The 22777-nt window shown below is 36.0% G+C and overlaps 2 protein-coding genes across 4 annotated transcripts in view; one reads left to right on the forward strand and one right to left on the reverse strand.

Moving 5' to 3' along the window:
* Positions 1–4374, reverse strand: part of recql (RecQ helicase-like) — a 62696-nt gene extending 58322 nt beyond the window's left edge. The window contains exon 1 of one of the 2 annotated variants that reach the window (XM_039769697.1): positions 4064–4348. The gene's annotated coding sequence lies outside the window, so the exon portion shown is untranslated. Of the gene's footprint in view, positions 1–4063 lie in introns of both variants that reach the window. The other variant, XM_039769698.1, reaches the window with a different exon arrangement.
* A 122-nt stretch (positions 4375–4496) lies between these two features.
* LOC120539543 (vesicle transport protein GOT1B) lies at positions 4497–21107 on the forward strand. 2 transcript variants are annotated; one of them, XM_039769700.1, is made up of 6 exons: positions 4497–4670; positions 5352–5443; positions 15657–15835; positions 17458–17539; positions 17763–17797; positions 20191–21107. In XM_039769700.1, the coding sequence occupies exons 1-5, from the start codon at positions 4646–4648 to the stop codon at positions 17769–17771; spliced, it is 387 nt and encodes a 128-aa protein (XP_039625634.1). In that variant the 5' UTR covers positions 4497–4645; the 3' UTR covers positions 17772–17797; positions 20191–21107. The 2 variants fall into 2 exon arrangements, with proteins under 2 accessions (XP_039625634.1, XP_039625633.1); XM_039769699.1 differs by lacking the exon at positions 17763–17797 and having other exon boundaries at positions 4500–4670.
* Positions 21108–22777: the final 1670 nt, after the last annotated feature.

Consider the following 22777-nt stretch of genomic DNA (forward strand, 5'->3'; position numbering starts at 1 on the left):
AATGGCTTTATAACCTTTACCAGACTGATAGATCTCAATTACTTCTGTTCTCATTTGTTCCTGAATTTCTTTGGATCTTGGCATGGTGTCTAGCTTTTGAGGTGCTTTTGGTCTACTTCTCTGTGTCAGGCAGCTCCTATTTAAGTGATTTCTTGATTGAAACAGGTGTGGCAGTAATCAGGCCTGGGGGTGGCTACAGAAATTGAACTCATGTGTGATACACCACAGTTAGGTTATTTTTTTAACAAGGGGCAATTACTTTTTCACACAGGGCCATGTAGGTTTGGATTTTTTCTTCCTAAATAATAAAAACCATCATTTAAAAACTGCATTTTGTGTTTACTTGTGTTATATTTGACTAATGGTTAAATGTGTTTGATGATCAGAAACATTTTGTGTGACAAACATACAAAAGAATAAGAAATCAGGAAGGGGGCAAATAGTTTTTCACACCACTGTATATATATATATATATATAAAGATATATAGATATGAGAACAACACTCATATCAATGACAAAACAATTACATTAACAATCATGTTACGTTATTTTTAAAATTTTTCCTTTTCTTTTTCATAACTTCTTTAACACACTACTTCTCCGCTGCGAAGCGTGGGTATTTTGCTAGTAAAGTCTAAAAGGGAAAGCAGAGCCACCTTAGGACCTCACCACAGCAAAACAGTTACCATACAAGTAGATAACTTGACATGTGGATTATGAGACACAATTAAAGTCAATGTCAATTTACATGTCTTCTAGTCAAAGGATATGTAAAACCTGATTGCTTCAGTTGCTGAGCTTGTTGCATGCATATGTCAATTTATACAACTAGAAATTGATGGGGATGTCGAATTACCAGACTGTTTGATGGCATTCCAGCACAGTTCACACAGCCAAAGACTCACATGCTGGTCCCTTTTTCTGACAGCCAATAATGTGCTGCTTGATGAGGCCAGTGCTGTATGAAGAGTTTCCAGTACAGTAAGTTTAGCCATAATCTTGTCTCTTTTTGTATTCTTTTTTTCCATTTTGCGGTGGTACTTAAAATATGACACATCAGACAGATTCATCATAGCTGCATTATACGCATTACTAGCAAAATACCTGCGCTTCGCAGCAGAGAAGTAGTGTGTTAAAGAAGTTATGAAAAAGAAAAGGAAACATTTTAAAAATAACGTAACATGTTTGTCAATGTAATTGTTGTTGGCTTTTTCTGCAATTGAGATTGAATTTGATGATTGTAAAAAGAGTTTAATTTATGATTGTAAATGTTGTGTATGAGAAATGTACATTTTTAGGATGCAAGGATCTCTTTGTAAACAGTTCTGCCCTTGGGCTGTAAAATGACCAAGCTGTCTGCTGAGCTTACTCTTGAGTATGCAATGTACAGTTTCCCATGTGAGAAGCAATCTTGTGTCAAGTCAATGCAGACCTTTTTTAGAGTCTGACCCTGTGACTTATTTATTGTCATAATGAAGCAGACCCTACTGGAAATTGGAGCCGTTTGAATTGGAATGGGAGGTCAGAGGGTATGAGAGGGATGAGAGGAATAAATACAGTCTCCCCTGAGCCAGTTCCAGTGAAGACAGTTGTCTCATTGAGGGTCTTGTGCGGAGACTTGATCTGAAGCCTGGTGCCGTTACAAAGTTTTGGTGGTTGTAAGTTTTGTAGTAACATAATTGGTGTGCCAACCTTCAAAAGTAGAGTATGCGGAGGCATGCCCGGAGGATTAAGAGTGTGAAGAAACTAAATGAAAAGGCAGGAGTCACCAGCAGGAAGACGTGAAGCAAGGTGAACAATAACAGGCTTGAAGCGATGGAGTAAAGCAGAAGGGCACAGTGAGCACTACAAACAGCTGAAGAAAGTAAGTGAGTGAGGAGGCACATGAGTGCGGGATGTCATTAATGTATATAGGCATGGAACCAACCACATGGTAGGTGCGCGGACAGCGGCCGTGTGGAAAAAGGAAGGGGGACCAGGGGTGGCCCTTGTGCGTCTCTGCCATGAAATAAATCCTTTGTTAACGGAATAATAAAGAATTAACCTGCCAAAAGGAGAGGTCAGTTCCGAAAGTTCCTTAAGGCATAATGGTGAGAACTGCCAAAAAGAAGACATTATTTTTGAATGTTCATTACGGGGCACGGCACGAAATGAAACATATTGAACGTTTATAAGTACAATGTAAAGGATGAGCATTGGGAATTTGGACTTCCTATGTATATTGGAGAGTGTCGACCTTGTTGAGAGGTTTACTTACTTTGGCAGTGACATTCAAGTCCAAGAGTTCAGAGTTTTGCCCAGAGGGGACTGGGCAGTCTAATGGTCTGGAATCCCTACAGATTTTATTTTTTTCTCCAGCCGTCTGGAGTTTTTTTTGTTTTTCTGTCCACCCTGGCCATTGGACCTTACTCTTATTCTATGTTAATTAATGCTGACTTATTTTATTTTCTTACTGTGTCTTTTATTTTTCTATTCTTCATTTTGTAAAGCACTTTGAGCTACTTTTTGTATGAAAATGTGCTATATAAATAAATGTTGTTGTTGTTGTAATGGTGCTTCCTGTCTTGCTATATGGTCGTAAGACATGGACGCTAGCCAGTGGCCTGAGACGAAGACTAGACTCCTTTGGTACTGTGTCTCTCCGGAAAATCCTTGGTACTGTTGGTTTGACTTTGTGTCGAATGAGCGGTTGCTCATGGATTCCTGAATGAGGCACATTACCTGCATTGTGAGGGAGCATCAGTTACAGCACTACGGCCATGTGGTGCGTTTCCCTGAGGGTGATCCAGCTTGAAAGATGTTGGGGATGCAAGTGGCTGGACCAGGCCAAGGGGTTGCCCACATAACACCTGGCTGCGGCAGATAGAGGGTAATTTCCGGAAAGTGGAACTGGACTTGTCTGCATGGGGGGTTGCCAACCGGGATTCCGAGTTGTTTTGTTGTGTAGTGGGTGTGGCAACGCACTGTACCAGTGCATACTCCTCACTTGACTTGATATTTATATTACTTGCTTAAACCCTTTTAGGTCATTTAACTATACATATTTTCCTACACTGAGACCCATGTCCCTGTAACAAAACACGCTGCTAATGTTGGGGGAAGGGAGTTTGGCCTTACTTAAATGTACCAGAGCAGTGGTTCTGAGGCTAAGGATCTACACTGGTATCTAGAAGATTGTTGTCCAATTACTGCCAGAAGGGATCCTACTCTGATGGTTCCAAGAGCAAGGCCCTTAACCAGAAAATTGTGCTGCACTATGGCTGACCCTGCGCTCTTTATCCCAAAGGTCATGCAAAAACACAATTTCCCCACGGGGATTTACAAAGTATGTCAATCAAATAAAAAAAAAAATCAATGCTAGTTCTCATTAATTAAACAAATCACAAGGATGCCTCTATAACAATACACCTAAAATTCTATCTGCATATCTGCAAGTTTTCATCTCTTAATTGTTTTACATAATCCATCAAACCACATCTTCACCTTCTAAGTGCCCATCAATATCTGCCTTATTCATCATAAAACACCTCAATACAATTTTGGACAACTTTGTCTCCATTGCCATTCAGGCTTAGCTCAATTTACTTACTTAAAAAAATACTGCTTGCGTGCATATTGCACACTGTTTCGTGTGTTAATTCGAATTTCCTGTACAATATTAACAGCGCATCTAGTTTCCTAACTGGAACTGTGCTAAATCAAAATAAATTCAGATGTTTGAAAAACACATCCTGTCAAGTGTACAGAAATCAAAATCGGCGCTGAAAGAGTGAAAAAATGATTCAATTTTCTGTGTGATGCACACGCGCTTCGGCTAAAAGGGCCGTCAAATAAACAGGTACTGTATATAAAAACGAAAGAAAAAATTAGCTTCGGGAAATTTACTTAAGAACTGAATAAAAAGTAAACCCACATTGTAGCATACATTCGTTACAAGCCCACATTAGCACTTTGGATGAATCATATAGTTCATTAAATGTTAACTCTATTTAGAACTACGCGGTAAGTAAGTTCCATTTTTCAGTCTCATATTTCGTAGTATATGGAGCATTGTACACTTACCCTGTGAACACCGGCCTATCTCTACTTGAATCATTCAGCCCTCCCCACTTCTCTCTTCTCCTATACGAGACTGGATCGTTACACTTGACGAAAGGTTCATAGCGTTGCTATAAACAAATGAAAGAAGAAGGCTGCTTGTTTCTCATTGGTTTTCTATTAAAGTCTAGAAACCGCCATTTTGGCTCTCGTGACATGAAACAGGCGTTCGTTTGAGTAATTTGTTGAGTCACTCATATAGGTCAAGGTAGCAAAATAAACGTATCCCCTTTTTCGAATGATCCAATTTTGCCTCTTCTATTGATTTTATAAAATGTGTATTGACATAAGACATGATAACAGACTTTGTTTAGAGCCAACATGGTGTGCACGCAGACTCGACGGCTTTTCAGTTTGATTGGCTCGCTTTTTTCCTCCTCGCAATCCAATTAGCACAAGGTTTACTCTGAAGTGGAGGTTTCCGGAAGACGTGGCGGCTGTTGATGTGCAACGCCAGATTGTCACTGTCAGCTGAAGTCTGTGTGCAGCGTTTTTGGGGAGTTCTTGGGAACTGTGGTTGATATTTTTATTTAATCAATTGCAACCATGATTTCCTTATCGGATTCTCAAAGTAAGATGTTTTAGGTGCTCTTCCTTTGGGTGGGAATTACTTAAATAGTGTGGTGTAAATATGAATGAAGTGCAGGCCTGACCGTGTAATTTATATTTAGCAGCCAGCTGCAAATATATAAAAAAACATTAAGCTCCCACCAGCGGTCTGGTGGTTTCCTTAAAGTTTACCATTTTTATTTGTACGTACAATTGAGATATTATATTAATGACCCCATAAACAGAATTTAGATATAATACAAACCAGATAGAGGATGTAGACTTTTGAGTATGTTCCAGTCCAAGTCAATACAGTTATCAGCTTTGAGTTTTATTTTGTTATGTTAGAAAAGTATTAATTGTTGTTTCTGAAATGTCACATTTTCTTACAGGTTTTAAGCCTTCTAAGACTGTTTATTAGTTTGTATAAAACCTTTAACCCATAGTTGTGCTGCCTTTTCTTTTAACATACTATGTAAAGATAAAAATCAGTTTGTCTTTAAATACCGCAAAGTGTTAGTTACGTAAAATGTGAAGATGAAAAGCCATTGTCCGAATTTCATACACAGTTTTTAGGTGGAGTAATTTTGACGGCAAATGTCTATCCTTAGATAATAGGTTTACTTGACATGATTTAACACCGTTATTATGAATTCAGACAGAAGCTGCAGATTGAATTTTGTGTATTCATCTTTTCCTACAGAAATTGGAATGGGGCTGACGGGTTTTGGAGTGTTTTTCCTGTTTTTCGGCATGATCTTGTTTTTTGATAAAGCCCTTCTTGCAATAGGAAACGTAAGTTAGTTTGTTTTCGTCTTTTTTGAGGTGTGGAGTAAAAGGGGAAATATACATCACTGAATATATATATATAAATCTCTTAAATATTACATGTAAATTTATTTAACAAAAAGCTTTATCCATAGTGACTTAAATTATAGGTGAATGAATGGTATGGGTAATATGGGTAGTGGAAGATTGAAAGTGTATATTTAGCTGTAAGTTGTTTTGAATTTTTTTGTAATTTCTTTTATTATATTTAGTCAGTCTCTGTAAATATTATATTTGTTTTATTGATGGGTTTCATAATCTTTAGAGAAAGTTGGATTCTATAGCTTTCAAAAAAAGTGTGTGGGAAAGGATGAAGATGTAATCCAAATCAGGGAGCCTATCCATGTAAAACTATATGCAAGGCGTTACACCGCCCTGGAGAGCCAGTCCATCAGATAGATAGATAGATACTTTATTAATCCCAAGGGGAAATTCACATAATCCAGCAGCAGTATATTGATACAAAGAAACAATATTACATTAAATAGTAATAAAAATGAAAAAAATAAATAAAATTTTTAAAAAAGCAGACAATAACTTTGAGTAATGTTAGCATTTACTCCCCTGGGTGGAATTGAAGAGTCGCATAGTGTGGGGGAGGAACGATCTCCTCAGTCTGTCAGTGGAGCAAGACAGTGACAAAAGTCTGTCACTAAAGCTACTCCTCTGCCTGGAAATGACACTGTTCAGTGGATGCAGTGGATTATTCATGATTGACAGGACCCTCCATCATATGGAACCAGATGGGACTCTTCAGTTACCTAAACTTGCATGTCTTTGGGAGTATATGGAAGGAAAACAGTAGCAGAAAAATGTAGAATGTGCTAAATTCACACAGGATGTGTCAGACATGAGATTCAGTTTAAGAACACTGGATTTGAGACTCAGCAATGCTACCCGCTCTGCCACATAAAGCATGAGTAGGAGGAAAACACTCTCTCCCAAGCCCTTTGACTATTTTTTTTTTCCCCCAAAGATGCAGAATATTCATATATACTGTGAGGGTTATAGAGACAAAATTTGAACATGTACTGTAATAAAGATATGAATATGCTAAATTCACAAGAAACTGTCCAACTTGGGATTAGTTCCAAACATCTCGGATATGTAGAGCAGCAGCATTACCACTGTGTCACCCATGATGAAGAACGCTGAAAAAAATCTCTGCCAAGACCTTTGATTGTTTGTTTATTTTTATTTTTTTTAAAAAAGAACTAGGAAATTCAATTATACTACAAGGGACATGGTGAACATCTTCAACATTTCCTGTGATTAATTCTGATTTCAGTTTCTAAAAGATCAGTGCACTAGAAGTATGTCTACTTTGTTTTTGAAATATATTTTATAATTATTTTATTAACTTTGTTTCATTATATAGCATAACTTATAGCTCAGTAACATGTATAGTACTACTGTATATCTGACTCGAATCAGATATCATTGTGTATGGTGTCTACTATGAAAGCATTTAGTAAAATGTATGATGCTTTTAGTAAATCCGCACCAGCTGGCACATTTTTTTGGTATTTCTACGTAATACATTGATTGTGGGTCTTTCCCCCAGAACAACCTGAACACTTTGCTGCATTGACTCTGCTTGTTTGTTTTTATCAACAGTCTCCTTTTTACCTGAAGGACCATGAAACACTAGAAGTTAATTGATTTGTGACCAAATCTCTGTACACATTTGACATCTACATTAAGTACACAGGTTTATTACATTACTTTGGCCGGTTCTTTCTCAGAAAAGGGGACACACACATTCATTCACTTTTCAATTGGATTCAAATCGGGTGATTGACTTGAACATTCTAGCAGCTTTATTTTCTTTCTCTGAAACCAATTGAGAGTTTCCTTGGCTGTGTGTTTAGGATCCTTGTCTTGCTGAAATGCCCACCCTTGTTTCATCTCCAGCATCCTGGTAGATGGTAGCAGATTCTTTTCAAGAATGTCCCGGTACATGTCTTCATTTATCCTTCCTTCAATTATATGAATTCTGGTATGGTGTTTCTGGGGTGATGTGCAGTGCCATAACATGATGTGTGCAATGACATCCAGAGAGTTCAATTTTGGTCTCCTCTGATCAGACTATATTCTCCTAGAATTTCATTGGTTGTCCAAATGTTGAGCAGCAAACTTTAAATGAGCTTCAACATGCTTTTTCTTCAGCAGTGAAGTCTTGTGTGGTGAGCAGGCATAGAGTTCATGGTGGTTGAGTGCATAACTTATTGTTTTCTTTGAAACAACTGTACTTGCTAATTCCAGGTCTTTCTGAAGCTCTCCATGAGTGGTCCTTGACTCTTGGACAACTCTTCTGATTATTCTTTTGACTCCTCTGTCAGAAATCTTGCGAGGAGCACCTGGTCTTGGCCAGTTTATGGTGAAATGATGTTCTTTCCACTTGCGGATTATGGCCCGAATATTTCTCACTGGAACATTCAGAAGTTTTGAAATATGTCTGTAACAAATGCCATCAGTATGTTTGGCAACAACAAGGTTGCGAAGGTCTTGAGAGAGCTCTTTGATTTTACCCATCATGAGATGCTTCTTGTATGACACCTTGGTAATGAGAAACCTTTTTATAGGCCTTTAATTAGGACTAAAGCATTTGATATTAATTTGCATTGATAGGGAGTAGAATTGCTTTCTAAATACTGATAGATTTCAGCTGGTTTCTTAGCTTTCCATTCATTTTTGCACTTTGTTTTCTTCAAGTGTTCAGTACTTTTTCCCTGTGACATTCCACTTTATTACACAATTTATGGATTTATTTGTTTTGATTTCTTTGTATGTGTTTATTACTTGGGTTGTTACCAACATCTGGTGAAAATTTCATGTCAATAGCCCCATTAGAAATAGATTTACTGAAATAATGTTGACTCATTCAAAACGTATTTTCCTCGCTGTGCCTGTTTAACATTCGCTCAGCACAGATACGCTGAGGTACAAAGCAAGAATATCTAAACACTTGCCAAGGCTAGCTACCTCAACTTTGACACCTTACCAGGAGCTAGAAGCCATTCAGCTCACAAGGGGTCCCTGCCAGAATGCAATTATGTGTCCGTCCATCTTGAGATTGCTTCCACTAAAAGGGCTACACTTCAGAATACCCTAGCAGAACCCAAGATCGACTACTCCTGTCAGGCTTTCATATCCCGATGGCTACCGTTTAAAAGGGCTACACAATCTAACAAAAGCCAAGAGTTAATCACTACCCCTGACAGTACAATACCTAAATGAGCAAAGTGTTTTATTAACAATCATTGGTCATTGCTAAATACCAGTAAAGAACAGGATAACTTCAGCAAAGCAATATTCAAAACTATTTCATTTATTGATTATGTGTATTTGAATAAGGAACAATCTTGTTAACTGCCCTTTTTCGCCATAAAACCCTGCCTTACATAAAATATTGTATCAGTCAAAATTTGGGACAACTGATAAGTTCCCATGGTCTGGTTGATTGTTGATTAAGTTACTTTTGGGTAGACTTGAAACATCTTCACCTTATTGTCCCAAGCCTCCATTTGTCATACTCTTACAATTATATGCACACACTGGTCACTTTATCTAAGCTAAAACATATACATTCTAATAAATAATGACACTCTTTATTTAACAAGTTATACTTATATTTCCAAAATTCCTGCCTGTCTGTTTTGCAGCACCCCAGAAGTTTATCTACTTCCAATATGTAACAGTCTTGGGGAACTTCCTTGTGAATATTAATAAGCTAATGAGATTATTTGTACCTCGGTTACAGAACATTTCTTACATGAGATCTGAACCCACAATAAAATAAAAACAGGCCGAAATAGTACACATAAATATTTCGATTCTTACTTAGCATATTGTAAAAATTTTCTAACAGCATTACAGATGGCCATGTACAGATTTCTGTAATGCTCCTGAGGATCCTGCAGTTGTAACAGATACCAACACTTTTCCCTAGACTCATTTTGTGGGTCTGACATGAAAATTGCTGCTTTTGCCTAAACCGCATTGAAGCCTAATCTGGCCTATTCTCCTTTCCAAAAGCAAGGAAATTTTCACTTCTTTGTTTACAGTAAAGAACATCCATAGCCCCCAGCTGCACAATTTCAAAGACCACATTAGTTTCTGCGAAGATTTATTAATATGATTTCATCATGAATTCAAACTCACAATGCTCCATTGTCGTTAAGCCTTTGGCAGCATTGAGTGTGTCCTCATCTACATTGGTCTTGTCTTCAATAATATTTTCAAAATTTTGCAGCAGTCCATCATAGTTGTTTGTGACATTGCTAACTTTGCATGATGTAAAGTTCCACCGAGTAGGAGCCTTTTAGGTCAACCTTGAACACCCTGCAGACTCATAAAAACATCATCTTGGTACATTTAGAAAAACATGTGGCAAACCCAGAGAGAGATGCAAAAACTTTCTGGATTTAGATGAGCATTTTTGTCCCTGAGACAATAACAGGTTCAGTCTGTGTGCATAGCAGCGTATAAGCATTGCATTGGGGGCTATTGCTTTAACTTTAGCCTGAACTCCATTCAGAGAAAAAGCCATGAAAGCAGTGAGTTAAAGAAAGAAAGAAGATGACTAAGAGTAGGGCAACCATCATCATCAGTGAAGGTCACTGAAAGCTAGTGAATAGAAATGGGCCTTCAATCTAGTTTTAAACAATTCATCTGAAGGTAACTCCTTAATGTAATGATGTGAAGAGTTCCACAGACGAAGTGCAGCAGCTGCAAAAGCCGTATTCCTTAGTTTTACATTAATGCGAAGGACCATAAGAGAAAACTGACTGGTATGTCTAAGGTTATTTTTCCCTGACTTTTGAATCAAATCTTGGGCATTGATCTGCCTTGCTGTTTAATTCTGAGTCTCTCCTCATAAGGAAGGCTGTCAAATTGCTTTGCCAAAGTCAGGTCAACAATATTACCAATGTCTGCCATTATGGACAGCTGCTAGCTGGCTGGCTAGTCCCCACAAAAAGTGTGACCTAGTTTGAAATGGACAAACAAACTTTACTAAACTGAAACAAGGAACAAACTCAAGAACTCGGTTTGTTTTTATTTACAGAAAGATATGTACAAATGAACATAGCTTGCTTCACAACTTCTCTTGTCAAAAATCCACATAAGACTGAAATTGAAATGCTGCGGTGCCAAAATGCTGTCAGTCAAAAAGAGGTCCAGCAACATTGACAGTTCCTCCAATCATCACATAACAGCCCAGCATTGTACCCAGCCACTGCCCCATTTACTCCCAGAGACGCTGAGCTTCCTGGAAATTATATTTTGAAACATTTGTCCAATAAACCTCTAGCTTTGCTGCACTGAAAATGAAGTATATTTTGAAGTGCAGTTTAAGACCAGTGAAGCTGAACTTTAATGGATTGTAATAGATGTTGCTTCCGTGGGAATTTACAGTATGAGAAAAAAAATCGCATTAGACGTACTGCAAGAAATTATTGCTGATTCGGAATTACGCTAGCCATGATGTTGAACATATTCTAGCACACTCTTTGTAACAGCAATGTAAATTTAACATTACATATTTGACAAATTTTTTTGTGACATTTCAGTTGAGACTGAGTTTACCTTGTATTCTTGGTCACCTATGGTGTTTAGGCCTTTTTGCCATTACTTTTGAATTGATTTCTGTTAAACCCTTTAGACCATGGGTGTCAAATTCCAGGCCTGGAGGGCCACAGTGGCTGCAGGTTTTCATTCTAACCCTTTTCCTAATCAGTGATCAGTTTTCACTGCTAATTCACTTTTTTCCCTTTATTTTAATATTCCTGTTAGAAGGATTCAGTCCTCTGAATTGATTTGTTTCCTTATTAAATGGCAGCCAAATAGAAATAAGGCATGAAACGAGCCAACAGATGACCAGCTAAACTGGGGCTTCAAACTCCAACAAGTTTCTTAATGAAAAGCAGATGCTTGCTGTTAATTAAACCCGTTATTTAATTCCATGACTAGTTGCTGCTCTTGTTCTGCCACAGCAGACATTTCCAAATCTGTTGATTTTCTGTTTTTCATAAAAACATTGTCAGTGTTTTGGTGAGTTGAGAGATCAGCCTTACTGAGACCTTCTCCTTTCTTTATTTTCAGATATTGTGTAATGGGCATAGGTGAGCTGGTCATGTGGTGGCTTGTTTTGTGTCTCATTATTGTTTGGCTGCTAATTAAGGAAAAAGAAATAACTAAGGGGCCTGAGTCAAGTTAATTAAAAGAAGTAATTAGCAGCAAAACTGGTCACTAATTAAGAAGATGGTTAGAATGAAAATCTGCAGCCACTGTGACCCTCCAGGACTGGAGTTTGACACCCATGCTTTAGATGGACAGCAGTCTCAGTTTGATTTAGAAGGATTGCACCATTCATTATAGATTGCATAACGAGGGGGTTGGTAAAAAGCTTACTTAGGTTCAAAAAAGGTTTAATTTGAAATTTCTTACTTAGACATTTTCATGATAAATTTAATTTTTGTCTCTCCATTGTTACCAGATTTTATACTTTTCTATGCTTCATATGTTACTATTTTTTTTTTTTTTTGTTCTTTATGGTTAATTTTAGTGCTGCCTTGTTTTTGTAATACATTGTTAGTTTCACTTGTTCATGCAGTAGTTCACACGTACTTTGCCTGGTATTTATTAGTTAAATATAATAATGCATTTTTACTTTAGTGTATATATAATATACAGTATATTATATATACACAATATATATTTTGACTTTAAACTTTATAACCAGGCAAATGGACACTTAATACTATGAACATTTTTAATCTGTGAAATTAATATCATTCCATAGCTCTACTGATTATACAACACATTGAAAATGGTTATTTTCCAAAAGCCACATAAAAATACTTAACCTGATAATATGCGGGGTCTTTGAACCAGGTTATGTTTTTTTCTATTTTTACCTCCTTTTGAAATTTCTTTCCCATTGACATTATTTCCTGGCCAGTCTTTCCCTCTCAGGTTTGCTATTCTTTAACAACCTGTATTTGTCAGATATATGTTCTGCTTAAATATATGGTTTATTGTAAAATTACTTAAGGATATTCCTCCAATACCAAATTCCATTCTCTGGTCACCACAAAGTGGGTGTACTTTTTTGCATATTTTATACAATATAATATGTAGTTTTTACATTTCACCATAGTCTTCTGACTTTCCTTTGCTGTTATGTGACCCAGTTTCAAGTTTAAAACTAAAATCCCTGAAGCCGACAAAAAAAGTCATAATGCCATGCCACCTTAAATTCCTTTGCACCTTCCCATCAACATCTTTATTTTACAAATGTGTAAATCAGCACAAGCAGCCTGCTATTCCATCCCCCACCATCTCCGATGAAGTCAGTCGCAAAGTTCTCCCAGTTCAAGTCTGTTTATCTGGGTATAAGGTGCCATGAATTGTATAGGATAAATAAAATATCATTATTTGGAATACATACAGTTCATATGTGTTCTGTGTCTACAACGAACTGGGTAAATGTAGGATGGCAAGTAATGTTGAACACATAACTAAAACAGAAACTTTTTTCATGTTCTACTAATAATTGGCAAAATGCTGATGTGAAGTCCAAATATCAAATAAACACTTTTGCTAAAGGTATAACAAAATAAGTGTGCTTTTATTCAAGAATATAACCAAAGAAAAATAAATTATTCAATTTACATGTTGCTGTCAATGAATAAAAACCAAAGCTCAAATATCAAATGATAGAAAGTTGATGTTTCTGCTTGGGTGATGTAGAGGTAAGAGCTGCTGCCACGTAAGCAAAAGGTTGTGGATTCGAGCCTGAGCTCTTATCATTTTGAGTAGTGAGCTGCTATTATTGTTGTTATATTATATACTAAAAACATACATTTGACTTGAGTCTAACACCCATGGTGAATTTTTGCTACTTGTAAAAGTTAGCATTGTTTTTTTTTTTTGCTTTGTTTTTTTAATTCAGTTTTATTCTCTCGGTCACATTCACTTGGTACAGTGAACTTGCCTCTCCTTCTCTGAGTTGATAGCATTTATTTCCATTCTTTTCGTAAGAACAGTGATGACCACAGTTGGTGCTTTGGTTGATGCCTGCTCAGAACTATTTGTTGTAACAGCAATCAAAGATATGATGCCCCATGAACGCTATCAGACTATCGTGTGACATTTGCACTTGGACAACAAAGACACCTGCACAGAATGTATGAAAACAACAGATTTTCTGTGATCTCGGACATCTGGCAACGTTTTGTTGAGAACTGTGTTTTGAATTACAACCCAGGGCAACATGTAACTGTTGATGAGCAACTGATTCCAACCAAGGTCCATTGTCCTTTCTTGCATTACATCTCAACCAAGCCTGACAAATTTGAAGACAAAACACATATGCAATACAACTCTTTAATTAGGAAAAGATTCCGGTCATCCCATGGGAGAAAAACTTTATGAGACTGTGGTCATAAAGCTTATGGAGCCATTTCTGGACAAAGGCAGAATCATGACAACGGACAACTACTTCACGTCACTTCATAGAACTTCCACCTACAGCTAAAGTCATTTCAATACGCAAGCGATTCTCCACACTAGTGTTTAGATCTGGCAGTGCCATGCTGACGGTGTATGTGCCCAAAAAGAAGTACTCTGTCTGCATTCTCAGTACAATGCACCATAATGTGGAGATTGGGCAAGACCAGAAAAAAAAACATTCAAATCGCATAGCGTTTTTCAAATAGTGAGAAGAAGACATGATTCACCAGCATTTGTGTATATGCTTATATCGCTTCAGCGATATCTTTTACAGGTAGCAAACATTTACTATGGGTGTTACAGACTCAAATAAAATGTATGTTTTTATTAAATTATAGTGATAATAATAACCCACAACCTTTTGCTTACGTGGCAGCAGCTTTTACATCTACACCAGACAAGCATTTCTTTTTGTTTGGTTATATTCTTGGATAAAAGCGCACTTGTTTTGTTATACTTTTTTGAAAGCGTTTGTTTAATATTTGGTCTTCAGTCTTCACACGTTATATACTTCACGTCAGCATTTTGCCAATTATTATTGGAACATGAAACAAGTTTCTGTTATAGTTATGTGTCCAACATTTCTTGCCTCGCATTTCCTGTCATCCTACATTTACCCAGATCAATTTAGGCACAGAATAAACGTTAAATGTATGTATTCCAAATAACAATATATTATTTACCCTATACAATTCATGTCACCTCACACCCAGATAAACAGAGTTGAGCTGGGAGAACTTTGCGAGTGACTTCAGTTGAGTCGGTGAGGGATGGGATAGCAGGCTGCTTGTGCTAATTTACACATTTGCAAAACAGTTGTTGATGGAGAGGTGCGAAGGAATTTAATGTGGGCCTGACATTACGACTTTTTTTCATAGGCTTCAGGGATTATAATGTTAAATGTTGTCCTTGTAGAAAATAAAGGACCAGAAAACTAATTCAGCCAACACAAAGTAAAGGAGTGCTTGCTAGTTTATAACTATCTTCCTTGATCTTGACCCTGAATAAATCACAGTAACAAAGCATGGAAACAAATTGAATACAGTTGCTGAATTTTTTTTTTTTTTTTCATTTTTTTAGCACATTTTTATGTATTTCTATAATTTTGTGACAAAGACTAAGATACTTGTATTTCATGTAAGTAGGCACCCAATTAAATTGTTAGTGTTGACAAGTAAACTAAATAGTGCTTTTTTCTGATGACAATATGACATTTTAATAATGTTACAAAAATGTATTTCAGAGCCCCATTTGTTGATGCTCATTTGTGTCTATAATGTTCCCTTTAAAGGCCACATCTTTTTTTTTTTTTTACCCATTACAGTATACTTTCAGAAGTTCAAAGCTAATAATATCAGTTGTAAATGCTTATATAAAATGTGCATTTCTGTTTCAATTATATCATTTTTTTTCTCCGCTTTTCTATTGTAGTGACCTTTAAGGCTTCTTTGTTTAGTCAGAAAATACTTCAAATAGTTTGTAATGTGCCAGTGCTATTCGTAGCCTGCCATTGTATATGAGTTGAATGCTCAACTGATCTGTCCAGTCATGAGCTTAAAGTAGCTCACATCACTAGTACCATTTGCCATTGTAGTTGACCTACATAAAGTCACATAAATCAGCATATTAGACTTGTAATCTACCTTTTTTTTTTCTTCCTCAGATTTTGTTTGTGGCAGGTTTATCATTTGTAATCGGCTTGGAAAGGACTTTCAGATTCTTCTTTCAGAAGCACAAAATGAAAGCTACAGGATTCTTTCTAGGGGGTGTCTTGGTGGTGCTGATAGGATGGCCAGTAATCGGAATGGTTCTTGAAATATATGGCTTTTTTCTTTTGTTCAGGTAAGAGTATTTTTGGATTATTGTTTTTAAAAAAATAAAAAATTAGAACTCTAGTCCCTTATCGCCATTATTTGACATAAATATAGCAAACATAAATAAAATAATGTACATTCCTTATTATTTGCAGCATTTTTATTTCTTATTTCCTTCAGTTATTGAACATACTTTTTAAGTGACCCCTAAACCCAAAACCCAGTCACATGTGACCAACCACTGTTACCTGTAGCCCACGTTATTTATCAAACAGTAGAAATTCTTTCATTTCCCATTATTTATTCATTTATTATGAAACCACACTTTAGACTGTCCAGGTTTCAGATTCTTACCTTGTACTTAGCTATTTATGAGACCCATAATGAAACCGTGTTTTTGAGTATGTACAGTAGAAGGAAGCTTATGCATATGCCATAGTGGCCTCTTTTTTTCTCTAGTGTTGGCATGGGCAAAAATGTATTTACCATGCGTTTTATCTTAAACTGTGCTTTGGATCAGTTGTTGTTCATTGTTTAAATGATAAGGCAAAAACTATATTTATTTTTTGTTTAAAGTCATTTCCATGTCTAAAATGTAAATAGGGTAATGGTATAGCATCAGTTCAGAAAGAAAGCAAGTTAAGGAAAAGTGAAAAATCACTGAATTTGTGCTCTCACAACTAGGAACTATTGAACTTGCGGATATCTGTAATTCAGTTGTTTACCTTTAAATTCCTTATTTTGATAATGTTGCGTATGATAATTTTTGTTATATTTGTGCCTGGTACTTGTTTACATATTTTTTTCAGTTTGGAATGTTTGGGCTTTTATTTATAATCCTAATCACTCTATTTGGTCACTTGTGCCTGGTTGTCTTCTGTGCTGCATTGCTGTTGGAAGTTGCTGTATCAGTTAGGCTATTAACAGATGCTTTTCTTTTACCGTAAGGCACATTCCTGTAATCCATGTAAGAAATCATTCAAAACTGCCCATTGGTTGCTGAAACATGTTATATACTATCATTCATTGCACTTTCTTTTTTCCAGAAGTCTTAACAGTTTTAGCATAAAACAGCAATGAGTGGTGAGCATAAGAGCAAAAAAGTGGTGGTAGGAAAAACTATCTAAAAATATTCTATAAATTGAGACGTGATTAAGAGGCCAAAGGCTGTACATTTCAATGATGGTACAATTAGAAATGAATATAAGTTGACCGTAAAAGTGATGTGCAATGTATTCCATAGTGTGTCTAGAGTAATATAACATGGAAATTAATGTAAGGGGGGATCGTTTGAATGTCGATTTTTGCATTCATAAAATTTTTTTGTACATTATATTTATACTGTAATAGCATCATTTTGCTGAAACCTCTAGAATACTTTACCCATACTGGGTAACATTGCAGAAAACTGAAATTGAATGAGTATGAGGTTTCAGGTAACACTGTCTTCCTGGAACATTTGCGCTCAGTTTAGCATTTCTTTCTATCCAATTATGAACTTTTGCTTGCCGCCTTTTGTAAAAATATGTTTTAGTATTTCTACAGTATTCATAATGTTGGTTTCTGGTTGCCTTATTTTCTTTTGAAAAACTGATAATTTGGTGTTTATGAGACATAATTACCAAAATTAAATTTGTTGATCTATTACAGAGGGTTCTTTCCTGTGGTCATTGGATTTATAAGAAGAATACCAATATTGGGGTCCTTGTTGAATTTACCTGGAATCAGCTCGGTATGTTTAACTTCTCTGCTCATTAATAGTAAATAAACAACATATGAAAAAAAATAGACTTGTTGGATTTTTAGACAGACTCTGGTGAAACACCTATAAAGTAAAGTCTTTTAAATTAGCCTAAGCCAGTGTTCTTATTCTGTTATGTTAGGTAAGTTTACTTGTTATAAGTGCAAACTCATGTTTTATAAGTAAGTAATTTTGTAATGTGTGTTTTTTAAAGCCTACGTAAGGCTGGGAAGAAAATCTGCAATAATGGTCAGTTTTTTTTTTTTATCTTTATTTTTACCCCGATTGTACAGGTCTAAGTTGCATGATTATTTTTGTTGAAGCAGTTTGATTTTTTTTTTTATGTGACAGTTGAATATTTGAAATTCTCCATGGACTTGGCATTTCACAGCATTTCACAGATGCAGTTGTTCATGAAAGCCACTGACCATGGCACCAGAGAGTGGTGATGTGTTGCACATTCAACTAAGAATTTCACTGTAGGTTGTACATGTGACAATATGACCAAGTTTTTGCCCCACCATGTTTCCACATGAATTATGCACATTTAATGGCTGTTACCAGTTAACCTTGTGCATGTTTTTGAAATTTGAGAGGTGAACCAGAGTACGAGGGGAAAAATTCCTTTGCCATGATAGTAAACTTCACAAAGATACTGACTTGTCCAGGATTCTAACCTAGTTCCCTAGAGCTGCAAAGTAGCAGTGCTGACCAGTATACATCTGTGCTGCTCACATTTGTTAATACATTTTAATAGGTAGACTCCATTTAGTGCATTTACCTGACAATAACACAAAACACCATTTATAACAAAAACACTGATCAATGAAGTATGCAATTGCACTGGCGGTCTTGAAAGAGTTGATAAATTACCTCCTACTGTCTGCTGAAAATTTCACTTTTCTACAGCTATTTTCAGGATAACTTTGAAAATTATATCATTGTCATTACAGTTAAATACTATTGAAACTCCTTTTTTTTCTGCCATTTCTTGTTTTTATCACTGGTTTTAGAAGAACTACACCTATAATTGGTAATGTAGAATTTCTGTCATTGCTTTCCTAGATTTTTTGGGTTAAGCTGCAAGTATTCATTTGACATTTAATAACTTGTGCCTATTTTCAGGTAAAGGAGATTTAAAAGTGACAAGAATACAGTTTTTAGGTCATGGTTTATCCTTTTATAGTCCAGCATATCAGTGGTATAAAATAAGTGCTTATTTGTCAAAATTCTTTGAAGAATGTATACATAACCTGCCAAAAAGCATATCTTAATGCTTTATTATTCATGCTGGCAGCACAAAACTATGTAACTATATGCATACACATTTTTTCCAAAATGCGTGCAGTACCATCAGAGGAATATTCTTCACTTTGAAGAGGGTATATTTGATAGATTTTAAACCTTTCATATTTGTTCCGGGATCTTATTGGTCATAATTGTAGACTTGTGCGGAATAACTTTATTTTTAATTAAATGCATTCCCTTAACAGCACATGTTTATGGTGTAAATTAGTATGTATAGATTTGACTTACCATTAAAGAGAAGCTAAACTACTCTTACACATTTTCTGGAATTCAGAATTTAAATCCTGCTCAGGGTATTGTATCTAATGGAGTTTTCTTATTCTCTTTATATGTCTACTTTGGTATTATTCCCTCATCCTAAAAATGTGTAAATTAGGTTAATCCAAATTTTTCATGAATTATGAATAAATGTGGGTGAGCACAGAAGTTTACCCTACAATGGATTGATACATTGCACAGGTTTGACAGCTGCCTTGTGCCCCGTGCCTCCGAGATATCCACTATTTACCTACAACCTTGAACTGGACAAGTTGGTTAAAATAATGAGGAATACAATATATTTTGTTTATCTAATTTAGTTGCTCATCTTACATTTCATGCAAGATGGCCCTGCCACTTCAGAAAGCCTGGACCACAGGTTTGATTCCAAGCTAAATTTACGTATTTTTGCAGTTTTCATGTGACTTTCTTCTATAGCGTGTGGTTTCTTCATACTAACATTGTGCCATTTCACTGTTCTTTTGAGATATAGTGTATCACAAGATTTAAAAAGTAATATTCTTCTTTGTCATATTTACAGTAATTCCACCACTCTCTTGCTTTTATTACTTTTAATATTATTTTTGTCATTAGTTTGATAAATGTAAACATCAGTCATAATTGATATTTTTCAGATTGTAAGTGTGCCCCGTTTACCATTAATTTTTGTGAATAATAAAAAATATGTTTGCAACATTATTTTTTCCATTATTAATTAAAGAATAGAAATGACTGAGGTGCACTTTCAGCAGGCTGTATCAGTATTTTTACCTTAAGGATACCAAATAGTTCTCACCTGTTTTTGCAAATGTTGCTGCAGTTACTCTGATCAGTTAAAGTTTACCCTGGACTGACAGATGTGTTAGCAGCACTTTTTAATACAAGTTATTTAATGAGTATAGCTGATTATGTGTAAGGTTCATGTAATAAAACTTAAAAAAAACAAACAGCATTTTTATTGCATAATTTACCTGGTTCCATTCATTATCATTCCTGTAGTGTTCAAGAGATTTGATAGTTTTTGAACTCCATGTATAATTTTTATTTTAATTTTTTTTTTTGCTTTTGTTTTTCAGTTTGTGGACAAAGCTGGTGACAGTGGTAACATGGTATAACACTGACTAACCAACAACTTTTATATATGAATATATTTATAACATTACACAAAACAGTAACTGTAACCTTCCCTTCTGCATAATCCAGTGGAATATCTATTACCACAGACTGTTTCCTTCATTCAAAGCTGTCAGGGTTTAATCTGTCACACCTTCCATTTTTATCATAATTTATCGACCGAATTGTTCAAGTATGTTCCGAGGAAGTTCCATCTCACTGTCAAGGAAGCTGGTTACAAATTCCATCATGTTAACATTAAATGAAAATGAAGGAGAATGGCAAAAAAAGAAACACAACTTTTATACAAAGTTCAGCACAATGTGCTCATCTTTTTACTGTACAAGTGGTGTTGCTGTGTTGAAAATAATTATATGGATCTTTTGAGGCCAAGAAAAGAAACTTATTTTTATTCTCTTATGAATAATTTTTGCAAGGCGTTGTGTTTTTGTTTGAAGAAGAGCACATTTCTGCAACCCAATACTATTGTACTACACTTTGGGGAATACGTTACAAAGATAGCAAGCCATATTGTTTACAGCTGGCAATCTTCTTTGCATTCTTTAGCAGAAAGTGTATATACTGCATAAAAATTACTTTTATTTAAAAAGTGCCAGAATAAACAATTATGTTGTTGGTGACTTTTATTTTTTTAAATATAAATCTCCTTTATATTATAAACTATAATGGATCCTTGGGGAAAGTACAAGGGTTTGACCTCATTAGGATATTTTTAATTAAGATCTTCTTTAACACTGTACAGTATTAAGGAGAAAACTTTCATTGTTAAGCTGTAAGGATTTTTGTAAATACACATTTAAAAGAAAATTTGTGTTTTGTGGTTTTTAAGACAATCAAAATAAACACTACCTTTGCAAGAGAACTGTACTATTATGTGTTGTACTGATGGCCAATTTACACCTATGACTAGAAGTGAAAAAGGTATCTTGCTATACAATATCAAAGCACAAAGAATGGTTTGGGTAAAACTACCATGCAGCCTGCTGACATGAGGAGTGCAACAAAGGCAGAGTTAATATACATAGAATGCCATGTAATGTTTTTAACACTCTTCAGGTTTTTAACTAAAATTTAATACACATTGAGTATGCCTGATCGGAAATATCTGGTACCAGAAATATTACTGATTATTTTCAGATTGTGGATTTTTTGCATATACACAATGAGATATCTTGAAGGACGTCTTTGATCATGTGGATAGATGCAGCTAAACCAGCAAAATCACAACCCGCACATACAATAATTCATAAAACCGTGTCATTATTGTAACGTGTTGATATGACAAACATATTATACCTCAAAAGTGATAAATATGCTATATAGAGTATTTCAGCTTCAGCTATGTATTTACGCTGAATTTTTTTGGTTTTTCATCAGTATATATTGGCTCCCTGTTGTCACTTCTCAGATATCTGGCCAACAGGTCAGAAATACAGGTAAAATTTTGTTACAACGAACTCCCAGGGACCTAAAATTAATTGGGTTGTAACGTAAATTTTGTCGTAATGAGATTCTGTATTTGTTACTATAGTGCTTTCTTAAACTTGTATCCAGATGTTTGCAATCATTTCAATAGATTCTTTCGCATTAATTTTAATCTCCTCCTGCCTACAAGTTATAGCTGACAAGAATTTTTCTCAGCATTTCCTTGCGATGATACACTTTCAGGGTGCGAATGATGCCCAAATCCAATGGCTGAAGCGCTGCCATGCAATTAGGTGGGAGGAATTCAACGCGGACATTATCTAAATGTGGAAGCATGTTGTGGGCAGCACAGTTATCAACAATCAGGAGCCGAATCATTATTTCTTCTTCATATTGTGAGGTTTCTGAAGTCTTTTGAGACGCCACCCCTCCCCCTCTCCCCACCCAAAGGAAATGACACGCTGAAGTGAGTTCTGAAGAGCGATTGCAGCGTCTGTGGAAGATTGTTTGTTCGTTGCTGGGGCAGGGCAATAGGAGGCTCACAGGGCTGCAGTGAAGCGCCACAGAAGCAAATCATAAAAGATTGGGGTCACGCTATAAGTCCCTGTCTTGCACCCCAAAACACGAGGCTTAGTCTCAGTACTTTAGCAAAACCAGCTTTATTCAGCTTGAAACAGGAACGGCACAGTTATTTATTGTAATGTGATCTGCCCCTCTGCTATACACAGACACAGCAGTCAGGCAGGGTCGTGGCCAGATCAGTGATCAAGTAATCCTGTTATCTGCATTTACAATTTATGTACTCCTAGCCTTGCATCACCCATTGAGATCTTTTCTGTTTACTTTGGCGGAGAGATGCAGCATATCTGTGAGCCTGCTATTGCCCCGTACAGACGCGGAGATCTCACTTTGGGGCGCTCTTCGGCGTGCTGTCTAGTTGGGTGAGGTCCCAAGAGAGTTTACAAACCTCACATTTTCTTGAATGAGTGCCGCATTAATAGGAATGTTTTGATGTCTTCAAATGCAGCAGTTCACATACGTTTGCTCTGTCTTTCAAGAAAATTGATGGTGTCGATGGCGAAATTCCGAATTCACTGGCAACGT

This window comes from Polypterus senegalus, chromosome 11, assembly GCF_016835505.1.
Source record: "Polypterus senegalus isolate Bchr_013 chromosome 11, ASM1683550v1, whole genome shotgun sequence".
NCBI classification, from domain to species: Eukaryota; Metazoa; Chordata; class Cladistia; order Polypteriformes; family Polypteridae; genus Polypterus; species Polypterus senegalus.